We start from the raw sequence: 20887 nt of genomic DNA on the forward strand, positions 1-20887 counted from the left end.
AAATAAAATATGAAGTTAGTGTTTAAAAAAAGTGCATACCTTTAGTTTTGAAAGACAACTTCACAAAATAAGAAAATTCCCTTGAGGCAAACATGCTTTCTGTGATGACAGTTAAAGCTTACCTTCTGTACCTTTTGTTTGTGCATTTTTTTACATATCTTGCGTAATGTCGCCAAAAGCGAATACTGAGAAAATTCATGATTAAGTAAAATTATGTCAACATTTAGATTTCAAATTTTGTTTTTAAAATTAAAACTGTAAGGCTGCTCTTGCAAGGCTGCCTGCAGTGCATGGTCTTTACCCATGGGGTATCAGTATGTTTTTGCTCAAATGAATCACTTTACTACATACACATTTGACAACTAATCCTTGGTTTTTTAGCGGTCAAACCAAAGGTTGCCGGTTTGAATCCGATTGAATGCACATGGTGATATCGTACATGCCCAGGGCAGGCCAAACTGGGGAAAGATAAAAACATGTACATCTCAATTACCCAGTAAATCTCTTTATCTATGATTGAAACATGTCTTAGCCTGTAAAAGAGTTACCTAAATAAAAAATATATGATGCTGATAAAAATGAATTGATTCAAAATTACATGGAAAAACGGTGGCAAGTTTAAGTGACCGCTTATAGGTTTGAATTGCAACCAGCCTAATCACAAAGCTCCCGTGGCCAAGCGGTTAAGGCGCAGGTCTTGTAAACCTGAGGTCCTGGGTTCGATTCCCAGGCAGGATCACTTTTTCTGCTTGTTTCCTTTATTATTTCCGACGGCGAACCTGGTGAAAAAGTATGTTTATTATGATTCAAAATTGACAAAAATGATGGGGTTACTTACCTGTACTGATTGCACTTCTTTCCTAGATTCTTCTAATATTTCATCTTCACTCTCTCCATCACTGAATTCCCCACTACCCCAGCTCACATCATCATTATCATCATCCATTGGTTCACTAGGGGTTCTCTGTGATTGCTCACTAGGTGTAGGTGAACGTAGAGCTGAACCATTGGGTGTAGGTGAATAGGGTGACTCTGGAAGGCTGGTACTGTTAATAAAACAAGTGCAAGAAACAGTTGTCTGTTAGGAATATCATACTATTTTTGCAACTTTTGTTAGATAAGCGTATTAAAATCCTTGTACAGATTAACTTTTGAATCATGTGAGTGCAATCCTACACCATGAATAATAAAGTTTTCTATACAAGTGAAATTTACAGTACTGCTTACATAAACACAATGCAAGAACCATTCAGACAGCCCAATCTCTGACAATCGCACAAGAAACGCAATATGAAAGTGATGTAATGTTTAAAGCATGAATCTGACATACAGGAACATATTAATCTGTTTCCTATATGTGAAATGTTACAGCGAAAGGGACAACATACACAGCATTTCCAATACAAATTATCCTTAAATTTCAAGCAGCCAGAAGAGATGTTGATCAGTACTTGATGCTGTTGTTATACCTGTTATTTGCATATAAATACTGAGATAAAATGCCATGCACTGAAATTGCCCAATCCCAACAGGTGCAAGTAAAGCAAAGTCAATCTAGATAAGGACCAAGCCAATATTCCTTTTGCATTATATGATATGGTGGGAATAAAGTAGTTTGGGCTGTATTATCAACAGGATGTGTGTAACAGTGCAGAATGTTGGTGCGGGGGTCTTGCTTTTTTGTAAGACATTCTTGTTGAAATTCACGATTTCGGATTCCGATTCCTTTCATAAACGGCTATTGCGAATCATTCCGAGTCTTTCATTAGGAACAAAAGAAATGCAATCTTGACCAATCACAGTTCAGGATTTGTGTGGGCGAACTTCCGATAAAATCTGTAGCGCGTGCTCACGGAGGCTCACTCTATCTCAGACCACAGACACATCAACATGGGGTTGTAGTCACGGAGCTTTTGCTCTGGTTGTTTTATCATTTATGTTCTCCGGAGTTTAAATTACAAATTATCTTTATGTTATCTGCACCAGTGATATGAAATAAAATCATCACCAAACCAATTCCAGTTGTTACCAGAACTTTTATTTAAACCAGTGGCCTACCGTAGACAGCCATGTTTACAATGGTAGCAGCGGTGTAGAACTTGACAGCGCCAGAGAATTATCAATGGTTTTGATACCCTGTGCTTTACAATTCATCGCAGTTTCCACAGGGACAACGAGGCATGGTATATTCACTCTGTATTCGACAATTTATACCAAACTAGGCGAATTTGCAGCTTCATACAGAGGCGGCGGATGTGATGTCAGATGTGATGTGATGTTTTCAGCTGGCTTTGTGACTGTGATGTCAGATGAACGGAAATTTTGTGTTTTATATTCACTTGCTGAGCTGAACTGAACGGAATTGACGGACAACTGAAGAAAGAAGATTGGTGTGAAAGCTGAACCGAAGAAAAGTTTACGGAAAGCAGAAAAGGTTTTTATAATATGTAAACAAACAAAAAATTATTTCTTCATTCAAAAATTCACTGAAGCTTCGGATATCGCAGAAATATCTTGTGAATTTTAATAATTCATATAGCGTGAAATAGAACATTTGCAAGGAAAATCACGTCATCAACATTTTGATATTCACAGCGTTTGAGTATCATTTACAGGACATTTATGGAAAAATAAAAATCACACATTCGCAGTTCGGTCGTCATGGATTTTCAAACAAAATGTTAATAAAATGTGCCAAAAATCTTTTATGAAATGTACCCCATATTCTGATATGCATTGAAGTTTATGAAAATAACTCTGATATTTGTGATGTGTTATGGTATTTGTGAATTATTATGCAATGTTTTTATATACAGGTGCAAAGTGTTTACGATACATGCATTGATATTTCAGAAGAGTATATTGTCATTTATTATGTGCATTGAAGTTTAAAAGTACATGTATGAATATTGGTACATATATGGCATTTTTGTGATAGAAAATAATACATGCATTTGATATATGTTTAGTTTAATTACTGTCATGAGTGCAGATATATAAAATATTTTGTATAACAGATAGAGCTCAATGTGATACATCCTTGATGTCAAGACATTTTTAAGGGCTCTATCGGATTTAATGTGATATACCGTTGGTATAGCACATTTTTGAAAATTGTTATTGTGAATTTATGTGATACATCGTTGATGTGGCACATTTTGAAAATTGTTATATTTTATGTGATACATTAAAAACTTAACGTGATACGTCACTGAGGTAACACGTTTCTGGGAAGTATCGTCATTTACGATACAATTTTGATGTAGTACACCTTTGGTGTGACAACATTTTGAATATTCATTGCAAGGTGCAATTATTTAATTGCCAAAAATTTGGTTGAGTCATAACCAACACATAAGTTGAAAAAATACACTGTGTTATTCCCAATAAGATATTATATTTGTTGTGAATATTAATATTGAGGGTAGAATTTACATCGGAATTCAAAATGCCTGATCCAGATAGTAGTCAAAATGGGGGTGAAGGTCCAACACCTGTTGAATGGGATCCTAGTTATCTCCCATCATATTTCTCTGGTAAACCAGGGGAAGATTTCATAATGTGGTGTAGAAAAATTGAATTGGCAGTTCAAAATTTTCCCCATGGCGCTCCAGCATTACATAGAGCACTATCCAGTAGATTGGACGGTACCGCATTTGAATACTGGGATCAACTACCCCAAACAACCAAACTCAATTTTGAATCGTCTAAGGCTGAATTAGCTGATGTTTTTGGAAAAAGGCGCAATTGCGTAAAGTTAGAGACTATGCGTATTCAAGACCAAAACAAGCAAATGAAACTTTAGAAACTTATGCTGCATCTTTAAAAAAACTGATAAATAGCGCATTTGTTGGTGATTATGACTATGGAGATGATTTTAAACAGCGAGAGGCTCTTAGACAATTCACAAAGGGGTTACCTACTTCATTGAGAACAAAATGTATGGAACAGGGTCCAAAAACATTAAAAGAGGCTTTAAAAATAACAAAACGTTTAGAATTTGCCCAACAATTTGAGGAAATGAATCAAGGGATAACTAGTCCACAAGAAAAAAGAAACTATTCAAGCTATTTCAGAAAGACCTACTACTGAAGTTTCACAATTGGTAAAAATGGTATCTGAATTATGTACTGAGGTCAAATCCATCAAAGAAAGTAATCAAGATTTACAAAGTCAAGTTCAATCAATTAAAAGTAAATCAAGATACTCAAATCATAGATCGAGAGATCATGAGTACTATGATGACTACAAATCCAGTGATTTTGGACCAGATAGAGGACGGCCGAGAGTTAAAGAAAATTTTGACACTCGACGTAGATCATATTATTCAAGATCCAACTCAAATTCACCGGATCGATATTCAAATTCACCTGATCGTTCATCCAGATCTGATCATTCCTTTAGGACAGACTCTAGACACTTTCATAGGCCAGATTATTCACGAGATTATTCAAGGAATCATAGATCTCCATATAGAAAATATGATTCATTTGACCACAGATCTAGCAATAGATACCAGGATTCAAGAGAAAGGGAAGAGATTTTCATATGACTCTAGGAATAGAAGTCCATCACCATTGGGTAAACGAGTATCATTTTCTATGTCACCAAATCGTCAATTTGGAAGCACTTCTGAGAATAGATCAGCAAATTATGAAAAAGCCCCAATCAGAAATAGTCATTTAAACAGCTCAAGGTCGATAATGAGGGTCAATTGTCGCACCAAACTGGAGAAATTAAATGACAGAGAATCAGCCGACCCAACAAAACACTTTGACAATCTTGTTTCATATGTTCATATCAATTTGGATTGTACAATCAGAGATGCTTTCATAGACAGTGGAGCTAAGATATGTGTTATGAATGAAAGTTTATTCAGAAGTATATCCACTCTGAAAAATAAAACATTAAGACCAGTTAAAAAGGATTCAATCACTTCAGTTAGAGGACACCCATTGGATATAATAGGATGTGTAGATGTAGATTTTTTCAGGGGAAATGACCATTTTATACATACATTCAAAATAGCAAGAGATATCCAACAGTCAATCATTCTAGGTTGGGATTTCCTTTTGGCACATGAAATAGACATTCTAGTGTCAGAAGCTTGCCTATCTGTTAGGGGAAAGAGAGTTCCATTGTTACGCAAAGAAAATATCTGTCCAGCAGTTTGCAATGCATTGGTAGCAGAAACATTGATAGTACCTGCAAACTCTGAGATGATAATACCTCTAAAACTAGTAGATAGTGATAATTCTGACTTGGGAACATCTAGCAATTATGAAGGAATTTTTGAAGCAGATTCTCACGTTCATGAAAGTATTTTGGTTGCAAATGTAGCTACTATGTCTAATGATGGAATAATACCCGTATTAATTATGAATTTGTCAAGTGATGATGTTCAATTATATGTAGACAGCCCAATGGGATATAATTATTCTATATGTGAACAAAGTGGTGAAGTGTATCAAATTTTGGAAAGAACATGTGAAACTGAAACATTGCAAAATCAAACTTTTCATGATATACACTCGGTTCCATTTCAAAGTGAAAAACATGCCAATTCTTTTCAAAATAAGCCAAAACATGGAGGTAAACCATTTCCACCAGTTAATCTATCTGAATCTGACTTGAATGACGAGCAGAAATTTCAAGTTCAAGGACTTTTGGATGAATTTGATGATGTATTGTGCAAACACTCTCGCGACTATGGTAGAACAAACCTAGTAAAGCACAAAATTGATTTAACCACATCAGAACCACCCAAATCACGATTGTATCGGGTACCACCAAAACAAAGGGAAATTATGAGGGAAAAGATAGATGATTTGTTGGAAGATGATTTAATAGAACCCTCAAATTCTAGTTTTGCAGCCCCCGCGCTCTTAGTGAGAAAGAAAACTCCTGATAACTCTGTGCAATTTCGCTTGGTCATTGACTTCCGGCCACAAACAAAATATCTTTGAAAGATTCACACAGTTTGCCCGAATAGATGATTCTTTAGATGCATTAATTGGGAATTCATATTTTAGTACTTTGGATTTGGCTAGTGGATTTTGGCAGGTTGAGATGGAGCCTAGTGATAGAGATATCACAAGTTTTTCAACGGGGGATGGCTTGTATAGATGGAAAGTAATGCCTATGGGTTTAAAAAATAGCAGTGCCACTTTCCAGCGCCTGATGGAACTTGTATTTCAGGGAATGCACTGGACCAAAGTTTGTTTCTTTATTGATGATGTCATTATATATGGGAAAACTTTCAATCAGAAAATGGCCAATATGAGGGATGTTTTTGAACGACACGAAAGGCTGGGTTGAAAGTTAGACCAGACAAATGTCAGTTATTTTGCAAAGAAGTAACCTTTTGGGACATGTTGTTTCAAGGAAGGCATAAAACCTGATCCAACAAACATAGCAAAGGTGAAAAATTGGCCACAACCAAAAGATATCACTGGACTTAGAGGCTGGTTAGGATTGACAGGATTTTATAGGAGATATATCAAGAACTATGCCAAAATTGCACAACCTTTATTGAATTCAAAAAGGGGGTTTCTTTTGAATGGAATGAAGAATGTGAGCATGCATTTCAAACATTACGTCGGGCATTGATCTCACCTCCTATTTTGATTTATCCAGACTATGAGCAACCTTTCAAATTGTATGTGGATGCTAGCGGATTTGCTATAGGTTCAGTATTAGCACAAAAATCCAAAGACAACAAAGAATATGTAGTAGCATATGCAAGTCACTCTTTGACTGCCTCTGAAAGAAAGTGGTGCACTTATGATCGCGAGTTATGGGCTATAGTATGGTCAATATGTCACTTTAAGCATTATTTGCATTTCACTGAGTTCACAATTTATACTGACCACAAACCCTTAGTAGGTTTGAGAAAATGCCATTAGATAATGATCCATCAGGTAAACGAGCAAGATGGGGAGTAGAAATTGATCCTTTGGATTGGTCAATAATCTACAAGAAAAGCATTTCAAATACGAGTGCAGATGCATTGTCTAGAAGAGAATCTGAGCCCAGTGAAATAGCAAGTGATGTTGGAAGGGATAAGAACCCAGGGACAATACAAAAGAAATCAAATCAATATGTGAAAGGGACATCTGAAAGGGAAGAAAGGGAGTCTGAAAACTTGCAAAATGTGAATGACAAACAAGAAAATACAGTGGGAGCAAGTTTAGATTCAATTTCTTCCATACAAGATGACGGTATATTCTACCTAAATACTGATAAGCAAAAACTAAAAGAAATGCAGGGTCAAGATGAAGAAATTTCAGAAGTAATGTCATGGATACAAACAAATTCATATCCTTGTAGATCCAAAGTAAAGGGTAAACCAAAATTATTGAAATTTAGAAGAGTGTTCAAACACTTGACAATTATAGATGGTATTCTATGGAGGAAATACAAGTCTATGGGTCAATCACATATTTACCAGGCAGTAATTCCAACTGCTTTAGTTCCACAAATACTACCTCAAATACATGGTTCAACATTTTCGGGTCATTATGGTGTGCAAAAGACAGTGCAAAAAGCTTTGCAGTTATACTTTTGGCCTTTGATGTATAGGGACATTTCGGAGTTCTAAAATCGTGTGTTGCTTGTCAAAAAGATAGAAATCCAATACCAAAATTCAAAGCTCCTTTGAAATCAGTGATTGCTACCAGACCATTTGAGATAGTAGCTGTAGATATTTTGGAATTGGGTTTAACTTCTTTGGGAAACAGATATTTGTTAGTTATCACAGATTATTTTACCAAATATGTGAATATGTACCCATTACATGATCAAAAAGCTGATACAGTAGCAAATTGTATGTTTGTCAATTATATTCGACAACATTCTATACCTGAAAGGATACACAGTGATCAAGGTGTGCAATTTGAAGCACAAGTTACTCAAGCTCTTTGTAAAAAGTTGGGAATTGAAAATCTAGAACAACTCCTGGACATCCAGAAGGTGACGGTCAAGCAGAGAGAATGATGCGTATAATTCGATCACAATTAGTGAAAAGTTTGACCTCAAATTCTGTGAGGGACTGGGATGAGTTTATTCCATATTTGGAATTTTCATACAACACTACAGTTCATTCATCAACAGGATACAGCCCTTTCTATTTGTTACATGCTAGACAACCAAGGTTGCCTTGTGAAGTAATGTTTGGATCATATCAACAACCTGAACACAATGAGAACAAAACGCAAACAAAAGTGCGCCAAATGTGTAACAAATACAATGCTGCTGCAAGTATGGTGCGACAATCGAATTTCGAAGCTAAAAAGAAGCAAAAGCAGCAATATGATAAGAAAAATCGCTTCAAACCATATGAAATTGGAGATAAAGTATTTGTTACAAATCCAGGTAGTGTACGATCCAAACTCACTTCCCGATGGATGGGACCATATGAAGTAATACAAAGATTCAATGATAACTTAAATTATCAACTTTTAGATGTATCAACTCCAGCGCCAAAGACAAGAATAATGCATTATAATAGGCTAAAACCAGCTTACAGTTGTAACTTGAACAATTCTGAAACATGTGTTCAAAAACAAATTAGTCATGAACAAGGAAACAGATCTAATGATCCAAAACAGGTCACTCAGTCACACCTGAGACGAATGCGCAGAGAGAAACCTAAAGTAGTTCATGACAATAGAAGAGTTAGACATGTGTCAGAATCTAGTCCAAGTAAATCACCTCAATCTCCAAGATCGAATTTGCAACATCTTTCACAAGATAAAAGAGTAGCTTTACAGACTGCACGGAATTTTGCTCAAAGTAATAGACAGTCTAGTTCTGGGAATCCTCAAAGTGTTGTACACACTCGATCGGGCAGATTGGTGAAACCTCCAAAGAAATTAACATTATGATTTTGAAGTAATATCATAATGAGGGAAATATTACTTTGAAACTTTGAATTTTATGCTCAATAGTAATAAAATGTACCCATGAGAAACACAAAAAGCAATTTAAGAATAATTGAGCATAAATGAAGGGAAATTATTAATTTTGTCTGTCATGGGCAAAAGATAGAATGTAAAATTATTTAATTATGTTTCAATGTTGGATGTTATACATGTTATGTGAAGGGAAAATTAATACATGTAAATTAATGTGAAGAAAATATGAATTAATCATATTAGAAGGATGAAATTATAATGAAATTGCAATTGTAATGAAATTATAATAATGAGGTGGCAGTTAAATTAAAAGGATTTGGAAAAGGAAGTGAATACAATGTTAATGTAAGTTAATGGTTTTAAGAATGGAAATTATTCGTTAAAGGATTTGACTTCATAAATTGTTAAAAGGAAAAATGAGAGAGTTATTTATAGACCAGATGGTAATGGAGTGAAAAGGAAGTAAGAGATAAAGACATTGTATTCATCAGCTAATTAATAGCTGAGATTGAGTTAAATGATTAATATTTAATAAATTTTTTTAAAAATTTAAAACAACCAGAGGAGAAAAAAAATTTTTTTACAGCATACTGCTTGTTACATACAACCCACTGGTATACGATGGATGAGGGCATCATCTTGAAGGAAGGGAGTTATGTAACAGTGCAGAATGTTGGTCTTGGGGTCTTGCTTTTTGTAAGACATTCTTGTTGAAATTCACGATTTCGGATTCGATTCCTTTCATAAACGGCTATTGCCGAATCATTCCGAGTCTTTCATTAGGAACAAAAGAAATGCAATCTTGACCAATCACAGTTCAGGATTTGTGTGGGCGAACTTCCGATAAAATCTGTAGCTGCGTGCTCACGGAGGCTCACTCTATCTCAGACCACAGACACATCAACATGGGGTTGTAGTCACGGAGCTTTTGCTCTGGTTGTTTTATCATTTATGTTCTCCGGAGTTTAAATTACAAATTATCTTTATGTTATCTGCACCAGTGATATGAAATAAAATCATCACCAAACCAATTCCAGTTGTTACCAGAACTTTTATTTAAACCAGTGGCCTACCGTAGACAGCCATGTTTACATGTGTATGTCATGGACATAAGATACCTGGTTCCTTTCATTATAACATTTCACATAATAGCAAATGCACAGATATGTAATGTGTATGTCTGTAGAACATTAAGACTTACCTACAGATACACACCAACAAATAGGCACACAATGTATACACACAGTCATGCACAGCCGTGAAAGAGAATCACAGACAACACATTCTAAGTGTAAACACACCCCACCCCATATAACACACATACACACCACACCCTAGACAAATAAAATACAAACGATGTACAAGCACTGGCAAACGTGGCCAGCGATACAAAACTTGGCAGTTTTCACTATCCAACTGCAGATACACTTGTTTGCATTGTATTCACGTTTGCACGGACGCAGTACACAGACCGATACGCAGATTTCCCACATGTGTGACCTTATTTTCCAGGTTTTACAAATGCAAACATACACATTTGTACATCGCAGAACAATGTGAACATCGCAGAACATTGTGAACATCAGAACATCACAGAACATTGTGAACATCGCAGAATAACGTAAACATCACAGAACATTATGAACATGATGGACACATTTCCTTGAAACACAGTATGTGCATTAATAAGCTCAAAATGATGTTTAGTGAAGATGTCATGTCATCATGCAATATTAATGGTATACACTAACCTCTCAGGGAGTGATGAATAAAATATGCTGATAAGCAAAAATATGAAAATCAATATTAACTGTCTCGCTATTCATGATGATGATGTAATTAGTGGCTAATGGCTAATTAGTAATAAGGCCTAAAGATGTCAGCTTAAAGTATGAATGAATGACTTGTTTTGACCTCAACTTTCTACACACATTAATTGTCAAAACAAAATCACATCATGTAACGTTCAACCATATATGGAAGAGCATCAACCATATATGGAAGAGCATCAACCATATATGGAAGAGCATCAACCATATATGGAAGAGCATCAACCATATATGGAAGAGCATCAACCATATATGGAAGAGCATCAACCATATATAGGACAATGTGAAAGTTTTTTTTAAGTTATAGATACATCATTAAAGCAGTATGTTTTTTTTTTACTGACACATATTGCAGTATAATTTGGTGAATTTAGGGAACATTATGATGGATGTTAGATCAAATCATAACTGCACTCTGATGAAAAATATGATGTGACAGATGCAGAGTCTCATCTTGTGTAATTCATGGAATGATTGGCTCTCATTATCAGATGAGGTTGGATATCTGTGGATAGATCATTGTAGCGGTTTAATAACACACTAGAGTGTGTCTTATCTCAAACTGAGAGTAACACCATCTTGCATTTTGCAGTGGGAGATTCTGATCAGTGTGCTTACGCAGTTGCATCACCAGGTTATGGACACATCGCCCTTCTACACGTGTATACGCCCACAGCAATAGGTTAGTGCATGCAATTCTTATCTGCCACTGTGAAATCCAACATGGCTTTACTCTCATCTTGAGATGAGACAGCAAAAACAGGGTGACCGACTTACCTGCTACCCTTCCTATGTGTTGTTTCTACTTCTATAGAACCCATAGAGACCTGCAGTAAAGCTTGGCGGACAGCTTTTACCCACGTCATCTTCTCGTTCTCATTGGGAGCCTAAAAATGTCCAAAAATGAAATAATTAAATAAATTGCCCATTATATATACTGTGACATTCTGATGGGAGAGGTGATAATGAGGTGAAATGCTCTGTCCAAATGTGCCACAGATGGCACCGTTGGATATGGATCTATGATTACCTTGTGTTATTGATAAGATCTATCAAAGTTTAGTACCCATATATAAACTGTATAGAAGGAAGACAATATAAGCTAATGATTTACTGAAGTGTGTAAGTAACACACACTAGTACTTCCAGTATTACCCTCCCCTTTGTACATATTGTGTACAATTGTACACATGGACTTCTATTGCTCCCTGTATACCAGGGGAAGCTTATTACTGCAAACAAACACCATGTGCACAATTGTGCATGCATAAGTTATTTTAAACTCTTTTGTCAATACTTCCATTCAGTTTATAATTTGCTCTGGATGCATTTTTGGAAAAACCACTATGTAGGCCTATTGTTACAGAGATAGTTAGGAGTAACTGGTCGTTGATGGGCCCGAAAATGGATCGTGTAGAGTGGAGTAACAAAATTAGTCTCAAAAATCAAGTTTATTAAGTGTGATGTCTTTTTCGGTCGCTCCAAAGACAAGAACTGTTTATTAGCATTTTATACCAAATTAATGAGAGTTAGAGCCTACAGATACGGACGTATGAAGGCAACAGAAAAAAGAAACAAAGGGTTCAAGTTTGTTGCTTCACATATGTTACCAAGTTTTACTGCCATTACTTAGTCATAATGCGTATAATTGTATCCAAAAATCATTGTTAACGTCGTCACTTAGTCACAATGTGTACAATTGTACACATGCCCTAATTTGCATAATTGATGAGGTGATTATTATTTTTTTAGTTTTTCACAAATTACTATCCAAAATAGTTATAATAAGCATAAAAAATATTTTTTTGATCGAGCCATCTTCCTTCGTGTCCAAAGGGGTTTTAAACAAAAAGCCTCTTTATGATGACGACTCAAAGTCGCATACAACTATCCCGTCATATGTGACACATCATAGAGTACACACTTACCAAAAATGTGTAGACTGCCTCTCTTCCTCCAAGCCACAGCTCAAACTTCTTCTTGTCTCCTTTCACATATTCTGTCAGACCTATTTCACTTGTCTGTAAAAATAAGGATGATGTTATAGTGATATTGTTACAAATATATCGATATGAATAAATTGATCAAGCAAAATTAGTCTCAGTTTATGCAGTGAATGATGAAAATAGAAGTAGCAATTCATTATTTACTCTAACTTCGGCTTCAATAATTGTCATTTTCCTGATATTCTAAAACATAATGTCAAATGTTGGTTAGAAAACAACAAGCACAAAATCACTGCAAAATGGAACAACCATGTTCATACTAAATTTCAAGTTTCAAATTTAGTAGCAGAATAAAATAGTACTAGAAACCACAGTTGTGTTTGACCAAACACGAATATCTATGCCCGTGGCCCACACTCTCTCTAACACCCCACCAGACCATCACTCTCTTATACTCCACCAGACACTCACTCGCTCTAAAACACCACCAGACTGGACCACGCTCTCTCTAATGCCCCACCAGACCCCCACTCTCTCTTATACTCCACCAGACACTCACTCGCTCTAAAACACCACCAGGCTGACCCAAACTCTCTCTAATACCCCGCCCAGCCATCACTCTCTCTTATACTCCACCAGACACTCACTCGCTCTAAAACACTAACAGGCTGACCCATACTCTCTCTAATACCCCACCAAGCCTTCACTCTCTCTTATACTCCATCCACCAGACACTCACTCGCTCTAAAACACCAACAGGCTGACCAATACTCTCTCTAATACCCCACCAATCCTTCACTCTCTCTTATACTCCACCAGACACCCACTCGCTCTAAAACACCACCAGGCTGACCCAAACTCTCTCTAATACCCCACCAAGCCTTCACTCTCTCTTATACTCCACCAGACACTCACTCGCTCTAAAACACCACCAGGCTGACCCAAACTCTCTCTAATACCCCACCCAGCCATCACTCTCTCTTATACTCCACCAGACACTCACTAGCTCTAAAACACCCCCAGATTGGCACACTCTCTCTAATACCTCACCAGACCCTCACTCTCTCTTATAATCCACCAGACACTCACTCGCTCTAAAACACCAACAGGCTGACCCATACTCTCTCTAATACCCCACCAAGACTTCACTCTCTCTTATACTCCACCAGACACTCACTCGCTCTAAAACACCACCAGGCTGGCCCAAACTCTCTCTAATACCCCACCAAGCCATCCCTCTCTCTTATACTTCATCAGACCCTCACTCTCTCTGAAACACCACCAGACTGGAGAATACCCCTTTAATCCTAAACTATTGTGTCCCTTTAAGCGGATAACCTCTTAACCCCATTGTACGTCTTGACGTATATTTGAAGCCTTCATCATTGCAAATACAGGTAGCTACCAAAATGCTACCTATTGCGATACACTGTGTTAACCGGTCGTACCTATTTTGCTTTTTAAAGCATATGAACTTTGACCTCTGGGGTTGTAGCTAGCATAGCATACTTCTAGGGTCATAGGCCATCATTGTACCAAGTATGAACCCTGAGGGCGCTATAGTTTTTGAGCTAGAGCTGTTTGAAATTTTACACATATTGCCCCCTGTAGCCCATGACCTTTGACCTTTGGGGTCGGGGGTACCCTAGGATGTATCTTGGGGTCATGGTCCATCATTGTACCAAGTATGGGCCCCGAGGCTTCTTTGGTTCTTGAGCTAGAGGAGTGCAAAGAAGTGGTCTTAAGAAGAAGGAGGAGGAGGAGGAGGAGAAGGAGGAGGAGAAGACTAAACACAACAAATACAATATCTATGCCACCGTTCCACGGGCATAGATAAATACTAAATATGATGAACGTTTTTTATTTTGATTGTAAGCTGCTTCAAAACAGCTAACTTTTTTTCTGAAGTAATAGAAAATAAGCCATTAGTTTTATATACAAGCTTCCCATTTCTTTATTCTTTTTTGGGCGGTGTAAACCTGATATAAATTCACTCACCTTCAGACTGCTTTTAAATGCATAACATGTCTTCTCCTTGATGTCCCCACGTTTCTTACAGAATAGGACAAGTTTCTCATAGAGGAAGACATGTCTCTGTGTCTTCTTTTGTTGTCTGATATCTCTGATGCCATGTCTCTTTGTTTCTACCCACACATAGAGGGCTCCCTGCATTAACAGTTTACCTTGCTCCGCCTAATTTGCCCTGAACACAATGATGTAATAGATCAAAGATAAATTTACTAGTATTCATACTCCCGTCTTTAAAACAATGGCATATTCAAGGCTTGGAGGAAATATGACCCAAGTGAACAAATTGTGTTTTGCCTTTTCCATTTGAAACAGGAAGGTGTACCTATAACAAATCATTTAAAGTACTAGAAACATTGTGTTGAAACACAATTTGGTCATACAAAATGTAGCCTTTTCAATAACTAGTAACTACAGACAATTGATATGGGAATACTTTCTGTGAGGTACTACCAGGATCAGAGAACAAATTCCAGAGTGTATTAACTGTTTACAGGAATTACTGCATAATGGCCAATTCCAGTTGAAATCCACATTCCCTATGAACGACATGACCTTAATGAAGGCTTAATCTCCCACACAATGAGTGTGAATTCAAATGAAGTCACCCATTCAGGTAACCCCATTTGAAGTTTACACTTTCTGTGAGGAAGATTATGGTAATGTCATCCATAGGGGGTGTATGGATTTCAACTGGAATAGCCCTATCTAGGAAGAGCATAAACAAGTCACCACATCACCTGGTCTGAAAATATGGTTAAAATGTAATGAAAACTTTCTCAAATTTGATAACACACACATTCAACATCCGAATAAACAAAAACACCCTAACAAATAAAAGAATGTCTGAATATAATTTACATCACATTTTATTTGTCTAGCTCAATAGAAATTTTAAAAAAACCGATCCTATATCTGTATATAACTCACCTGGAAACCAGTGATGGCTACTTGATGCATACTATCATTGACATACTTGAGCACTGTTAACATACAATCTAATGCGGCTTCTAAGTCTTCTGATCCTTTCTCTAGTGCTGAGTACTTTAACATCTCCTTGAGCAGGAGTTGATACTTGGTTATCCTTTGAACAGGTTTAAGAAGGTACGCGCTTAGTGGTAGCTTGTGACCTAATGATCTTTGGCACTCCTGGGGATGAGATGCAAGTAAAGAAATTTTTTACAAAGAATACTGGGGATGAGATTGAATGGAAGTAAAGAAATATTTTATATTACAAAGAATACAGTGCATAAGACTTGATATAGTCTGCTGTAATTGACAAATTTTGAGTAGAGATTCAATTTTGCTACACAATTGTCTTCAAACATGGACAAAGACAAACACAGACATTGCTAGAGTGTGGGGCAAATGGCAGGCAAGCAGATTTTGTCCTTCAGACATTATGTGAGCAGAAAATCACAAGTACACATCCACAGGCTCTCCTCATTTGAGCCAGGGGACAATAAACCTTTAAGTTCTGAGCTTTGACTATTTGGATGGATGAATAAACAAGCTCAAGGAAGTAGCTAAATTTTTTTCAAACTTCTGTATCATCTTAAATTTTGTATATGAGCTGGGGTGGGGTGGGGGTGGGATAATGTATCGTCCTTCCCCATCACATACATTCACACATGTTGTTATTATATTATGAGCTTAAAAAGCTTAGTGCTAGCTTAGTGCTTTAAAACAACATACAAACAAATGAAATTTTTTTTTTGGTGCTTACCTGAAAGAATGGGTTATTGTTCCCGCAATCTCTTCGTAACAATTCTGACCTTGGTTTATTTTGACAATATGTACTATATAATCTATCCAACTCTTCTTTCTGTTGAAGGAGAAAAAAACACACAATTATTGTCAGCCAATATTGTTAGTAAAGTCTAATTTTAAATCATTCTCATTTAATTACCACTACATACAAATCTGCAAATCTAAACTCAAATGTAATTTTAACTTAATCAAAACAATACTTGCTTACATCATTACATACTGTAGGTTGCCATCAGAAATACAATTTTTGGTGACAAAATGTTTCCATGTACACTCATTAAAATTTCATTTTGTAGACCATTTCATAATGGTAATATTCAATGTAACTGCATGAACAGATATTACAGAGATAACCCCAGGTATTGGATAATTGTAGAGTATGTAGACACAAAATGCAACAATTACTTACCCTTTTTACAAAACATTTTCCTATTAAAGTTGGTGTATTCTTATAATTTTGAATATCAACTAGAAATGTACTGCAAAAGAAAGAAGAAAACAACAAAACAATGATAAGTAGCAAATTCAAAGTATATCATGTATTAATTTTCATAACCTAAAAGTGCATGTCAATGGTTGATACAGGTTGATCATTTGAATAGTATGTGTGTGCCTGCATGTTTGCATGTGAAGAGATAAATTTAGAAATATCTCCTGGTTATTTTGAACCATTTTTGTAAATCAGGAGTTTGCTTCATGCATGGTGGAAAATGAAGTGTGTGTAGCCAGGCAACTTGATGCTAAATGTACAACTTCCTATTCGCCGTAGAATTAACTACCATAGCAATAGATGTATACAATTGAGATATCACCTTGCACTACAACGTTCACACTGTACCTATGCATTGATCCATTCATGTCAAAGAACAGGTATAAAGAACTGAATCGTAATTCTATAAAGAAGATTCATATTGTGCTGATCCCTCACACCTATAAGATTAGCATCTTTGAAAAGAGCGGCATTGTATGCAATCTATGATTGTAGCCAGACTTACACAGGTGATGAGTGCAACATGCTTGTAGTGCAAGGCGATATATTCAAAAATTGTATTCATCTACTGCTATGGTAGGTAATCCTGTTACATCATCACTTCTACAGCAAATTAAAAGCCTCTCACATGTAATGTTCCCAAATTACTTCACTGAATATTTGTTGCACTTCAGTAATATTTCAGAGTCATATTTGGCAAACTTACAGAAATATTTCAGAGCCATATTTGGCAAACTTACTACAGTTCCTATCTATGAGCGTACAGAAACTATACAGAATGAAACAACCCTACCTTTTGTGAAAGTTATATAATTCTTGCCAGTTGGCAAATAGGACATCTTTCTTCCCATGTAGTGCATCTGGGATGAATGACATCAGGTCAGGGTTCTCCATCTCTTCTATATACCCTCTCAGAACAGCTTCTAACTCACTCACATACATCTTCTCTGTCTCTAGCAGCTCATTCATCACATGTCTGTAGAAATGGTTTGTAAAGATATTCATTTCAAATGGGTGGTTAGAATTCAATTGTGACAAACAAGTTTTCATGTTTTTTTTATAAAATGCTAGAGTGAACAAATAGCCCATGAGGAGTGACACAAGTGAAGAACTTATATAGGCACCTAGGCACTATAAAAGACAACCACATGGGCCAATCAGTAGTTCACAGCAGCATAATATGCCTGTCATATGATGACAAAAAGAATCCTGATGATAAAATTGCCCGACATTCTTTGAGATGTAAGCCTTTTGGAATTATAAAAAGAGTATGAAAGGTATTGTTTCTTGCAAGTTTATCGAAAAAGGTTGTCATTGGTGCATTTGCAATTTTGTCCTCCTTGTCTTAAAAGCTGTCTATACCACTGATTACATGTCAAATGATTTAGACACAGGTGGGGATATTCCAGAGCCATAATTTTTCCCTTTTCTAAAAGTCAAATTCTGTTTTGTGAATGGCAATACCAGTTCCCAACAGTTTTCAAATTATCATATGCAGATATTGTAAGCATGAATTTGGAGTGTTTAAGTCAAAGCAAAGCTTGAAGTTACATTGATTAGCCTGACAAAGTCTTCTCCAAGAAGTTATGTAATAAACTGGTTTTCCACAAAAAACACTTAATTCTGTTTCTTTACCAGTAAAATGGAAAACTTATGATGGCTCTATGCACCAAATAAGTTATGCACTAAGATTACTCAGACCCATCATAGCTACTTGCTATACCCACCTTCTTTTGTAACTAAGTGAGTTGGTATCTTCCCCTCGTAGGATTTCATTGTTATTACCAAGGTTTCCAGCGTCGGCATCTTCACGTACTATCTCTATCGTCCTGTCAGTCTGTATAGAATCAAATGCAAACAAAATACACAAACCCACAAATGTTGGTGAAATGGTGCAGTGAAAGAATACTGAAAGCTAAAAACCACCTACTGATAGCAATTCCCATGACCATTTTGGAATCATTGTAATCCCTTTATACCCATATGCTCTACAAGGATATATGATGGGCATTGAAGATGAAAAGAAATTAGAGTCTTACATGGCACTGGATCAATATCCAATTTTAAGGAATTGGAATGACTTTGGTGTTATGCACTGGGCCTTTAAAGCTGTTTATGATAATGTTTACTCTCCTGAATCTTACTTGCTCTCAAGCTACTAGAGTATGCTACAAATATAACATAAAATAGATTTATACAAGATAAGGCCAAAACAGAGAGGCTTGTCTTTAGAAACTGTGCACAAAGCTTTTAAAATTCACATTTTGCATGGTTTTTTTTCAATGTTTTGATGATCTTTTTGTTTTATTTAAAAAAATGTTACAAAGCACCAGAAGAAAATTTGACTCAAAAATACTAAAAAACAAAATAAAACAAAAAACCCTGAGGGTTAGCAACAAACTTATATTTTTATTTGACCAGGCATACAAATTATACACAATGCACACACACAGACATGATAAATCAGTGCACACCCAACACACCCGTAACAACACAAACACCCCTGCACCCAATAATCTGTGTACATAAACATCCCTGCACACAAACATCCCTGCACACAAACACCCCCAACAAACCCCAGTGTTTACCCACATACCACTTTAAAAACTGATTCACTTCAAACAAGAATTGACTGCAACTAAAATCATGTAAGATTCCCTGCAACCTCAAAAGTGAAAATTATATGAAAAGTTTGAGAGGTAGTGGAAAGGGATTATGGATTGGATCAATGAAATTAGGCTGATAAGATGCAATTCCACCAGGAAATTATAATCACTTGATTGTCTTATGTATGCACGTTTTCTTGGAATGAAGGGTAGGAATCTGTGATGGATGAGAAGTGCACTCATATTATATGAGTAGTGGGCAGATTCCTTGTGGATATGATAGCACATTATACAATCAAAATTCAGTGTCAACTTTATAATGAGCAAACAATAAAAGATCACTAGAAAATAATAGATGTGTTGTAAAGTGTATGAAGCAGATTCAGTGAATAAAATACTCAAACTTCATTTTTGAATAATGCTTCTTTATGCAGTGCTTTTATTTGAATTGTCCCCACTGATTTCCCAATGCTGAACAACCGGAAACTGTTGTAATAAGTGCAAAAAATGTAGATTCTCAATCCATATTTAGATAGACAGAATACCTAGAAACCACAGCAAACCAGATCATTTTGTTCTCTACAAAGTGACAGGACATTTCCTAAATGTTCAACACCAAACAAAAATATAGAAACTGTATTCATGTCAAACTGCATTGGGCAATTCCAGTTGAAATCCATGCACCCCCTGTAGAAGACATGACAATAATATCCCACACAGGGGGTGTAGATTTCAAGTGGAGTGACCCATTCAGGTAACCCCATTTGGAATTCACACACCCTGTGTGGTAGACTAAGGTCATGTCGTCCATATGGGTGTACAGAGTTCAACTGGAACAGTCCAATCTTTTTTCTAAACATTTTTGAAATGTATGTTTCATAGCAACAATCACCTATTAAAGTATATCTGTTCACATCCATAAAAAGATTACATTATGCATCATATCCCTCCACCCAAAGAGTAGTTTACCGGGTAGTTTACGAAGTATCAGAATGTTTAAGTCTCATCCATATCTGTGAATTAAGTTTCTATAATTCAAGACCAAGTTAAAGACTAGTTTGCATATGATGTCCTGTCAACTAGACTGAAAATGCTGTACCCTGCAAGTCAGCAACCAATCATGCCGCGCCTTTACCCTGACGTCAGATGCAAACTAAACTTTTCAATTCTTCCCAATATGCACCAAAAATTTTCTCACAAGGCTGACATTACTGAATAAGTAGCTCTACTCCATCATGTAAAGCAATGTCATCCCTCTAGTGGGAAAAGAGAATTTTGGTGCATACTACAGAATATTGCCGGA

The 20887-nt window shown here is 36.3% G+C and overlaps 1 protein-coding gene and 1 non-coding gene across 2 annotated transcripts in view; one reads left to right on the top strand and one right to left on the bottom strand.

Annotated features, from left to right (window-relative positions):
- LOC140154445 (guanine nucleotide exchange factor DBS-like) overlaps positions 1 to 20887 on the bottom strand; it is a 157676-nt gene that overhangs the window by 12337 nt on the left and 124452 nt on the right. Inside the window, exons 16-25 of the mRNA XM_072177010.1 lie at positions 18706 to 18815; positions 17772 to 17954; positions 16898 to 16967; positions 16445 to 16543; positions 15649 to 15867; positions 14689 to 14883; positions 12673 to 12765; positions 11522 to 11631; positions 10667 to 10693; positions 839 to 1046 (exon numbers count right to left, since the gene is read on the bottom strand). Of these exons, the coding sequence (XP_072033111.1) occupies positions 839 to 1046; positions 10667 to 10693; positions 11522 to 11631; positions 12673 to 12765; positions 14689 to 14883; positions 15649 to 15867; positions 16445 to 16543; positions 16898 to 16967; positions 17772 to 17954; positions 18706 to 18815 (1314 nt within the window). The remainder of the gene's footprint in view (positions 1 to 838; positions 1047 to 10666; positions 10694 to 11521; positions 11632 to 12672; positions 12766 to 14688; positions 14884 to 15648; positions 15868 to 16444; positions 16544 to 16897; positions 16968 to 17771; positions 17955 to 18705; positions 18816 to 20887) is intronic.
- Trnat-ugu (transfer RNA threonine (anticodon UGU)) lies at positions 666 to 739 on the top strand. The gene has a single exon. It is a non-coding gene; the product is annotated as a tRNA-Thr (tRNA).

Source organism: Amphiura filiformis, chromosome 6, assembly GCF_039555335.1.
Source record: "Amphiura filiformis chromosome 6, Afil_fr2py, whole genome shotgun sequence".
In the NCBI taxonomy this organism is placed as follows: Eukaryota; Metazoa; Echinodermata; class Ophiuroidea; order Amphilepidida; family Amphiuridae; genus Amphiura; species Amphiura filiformis.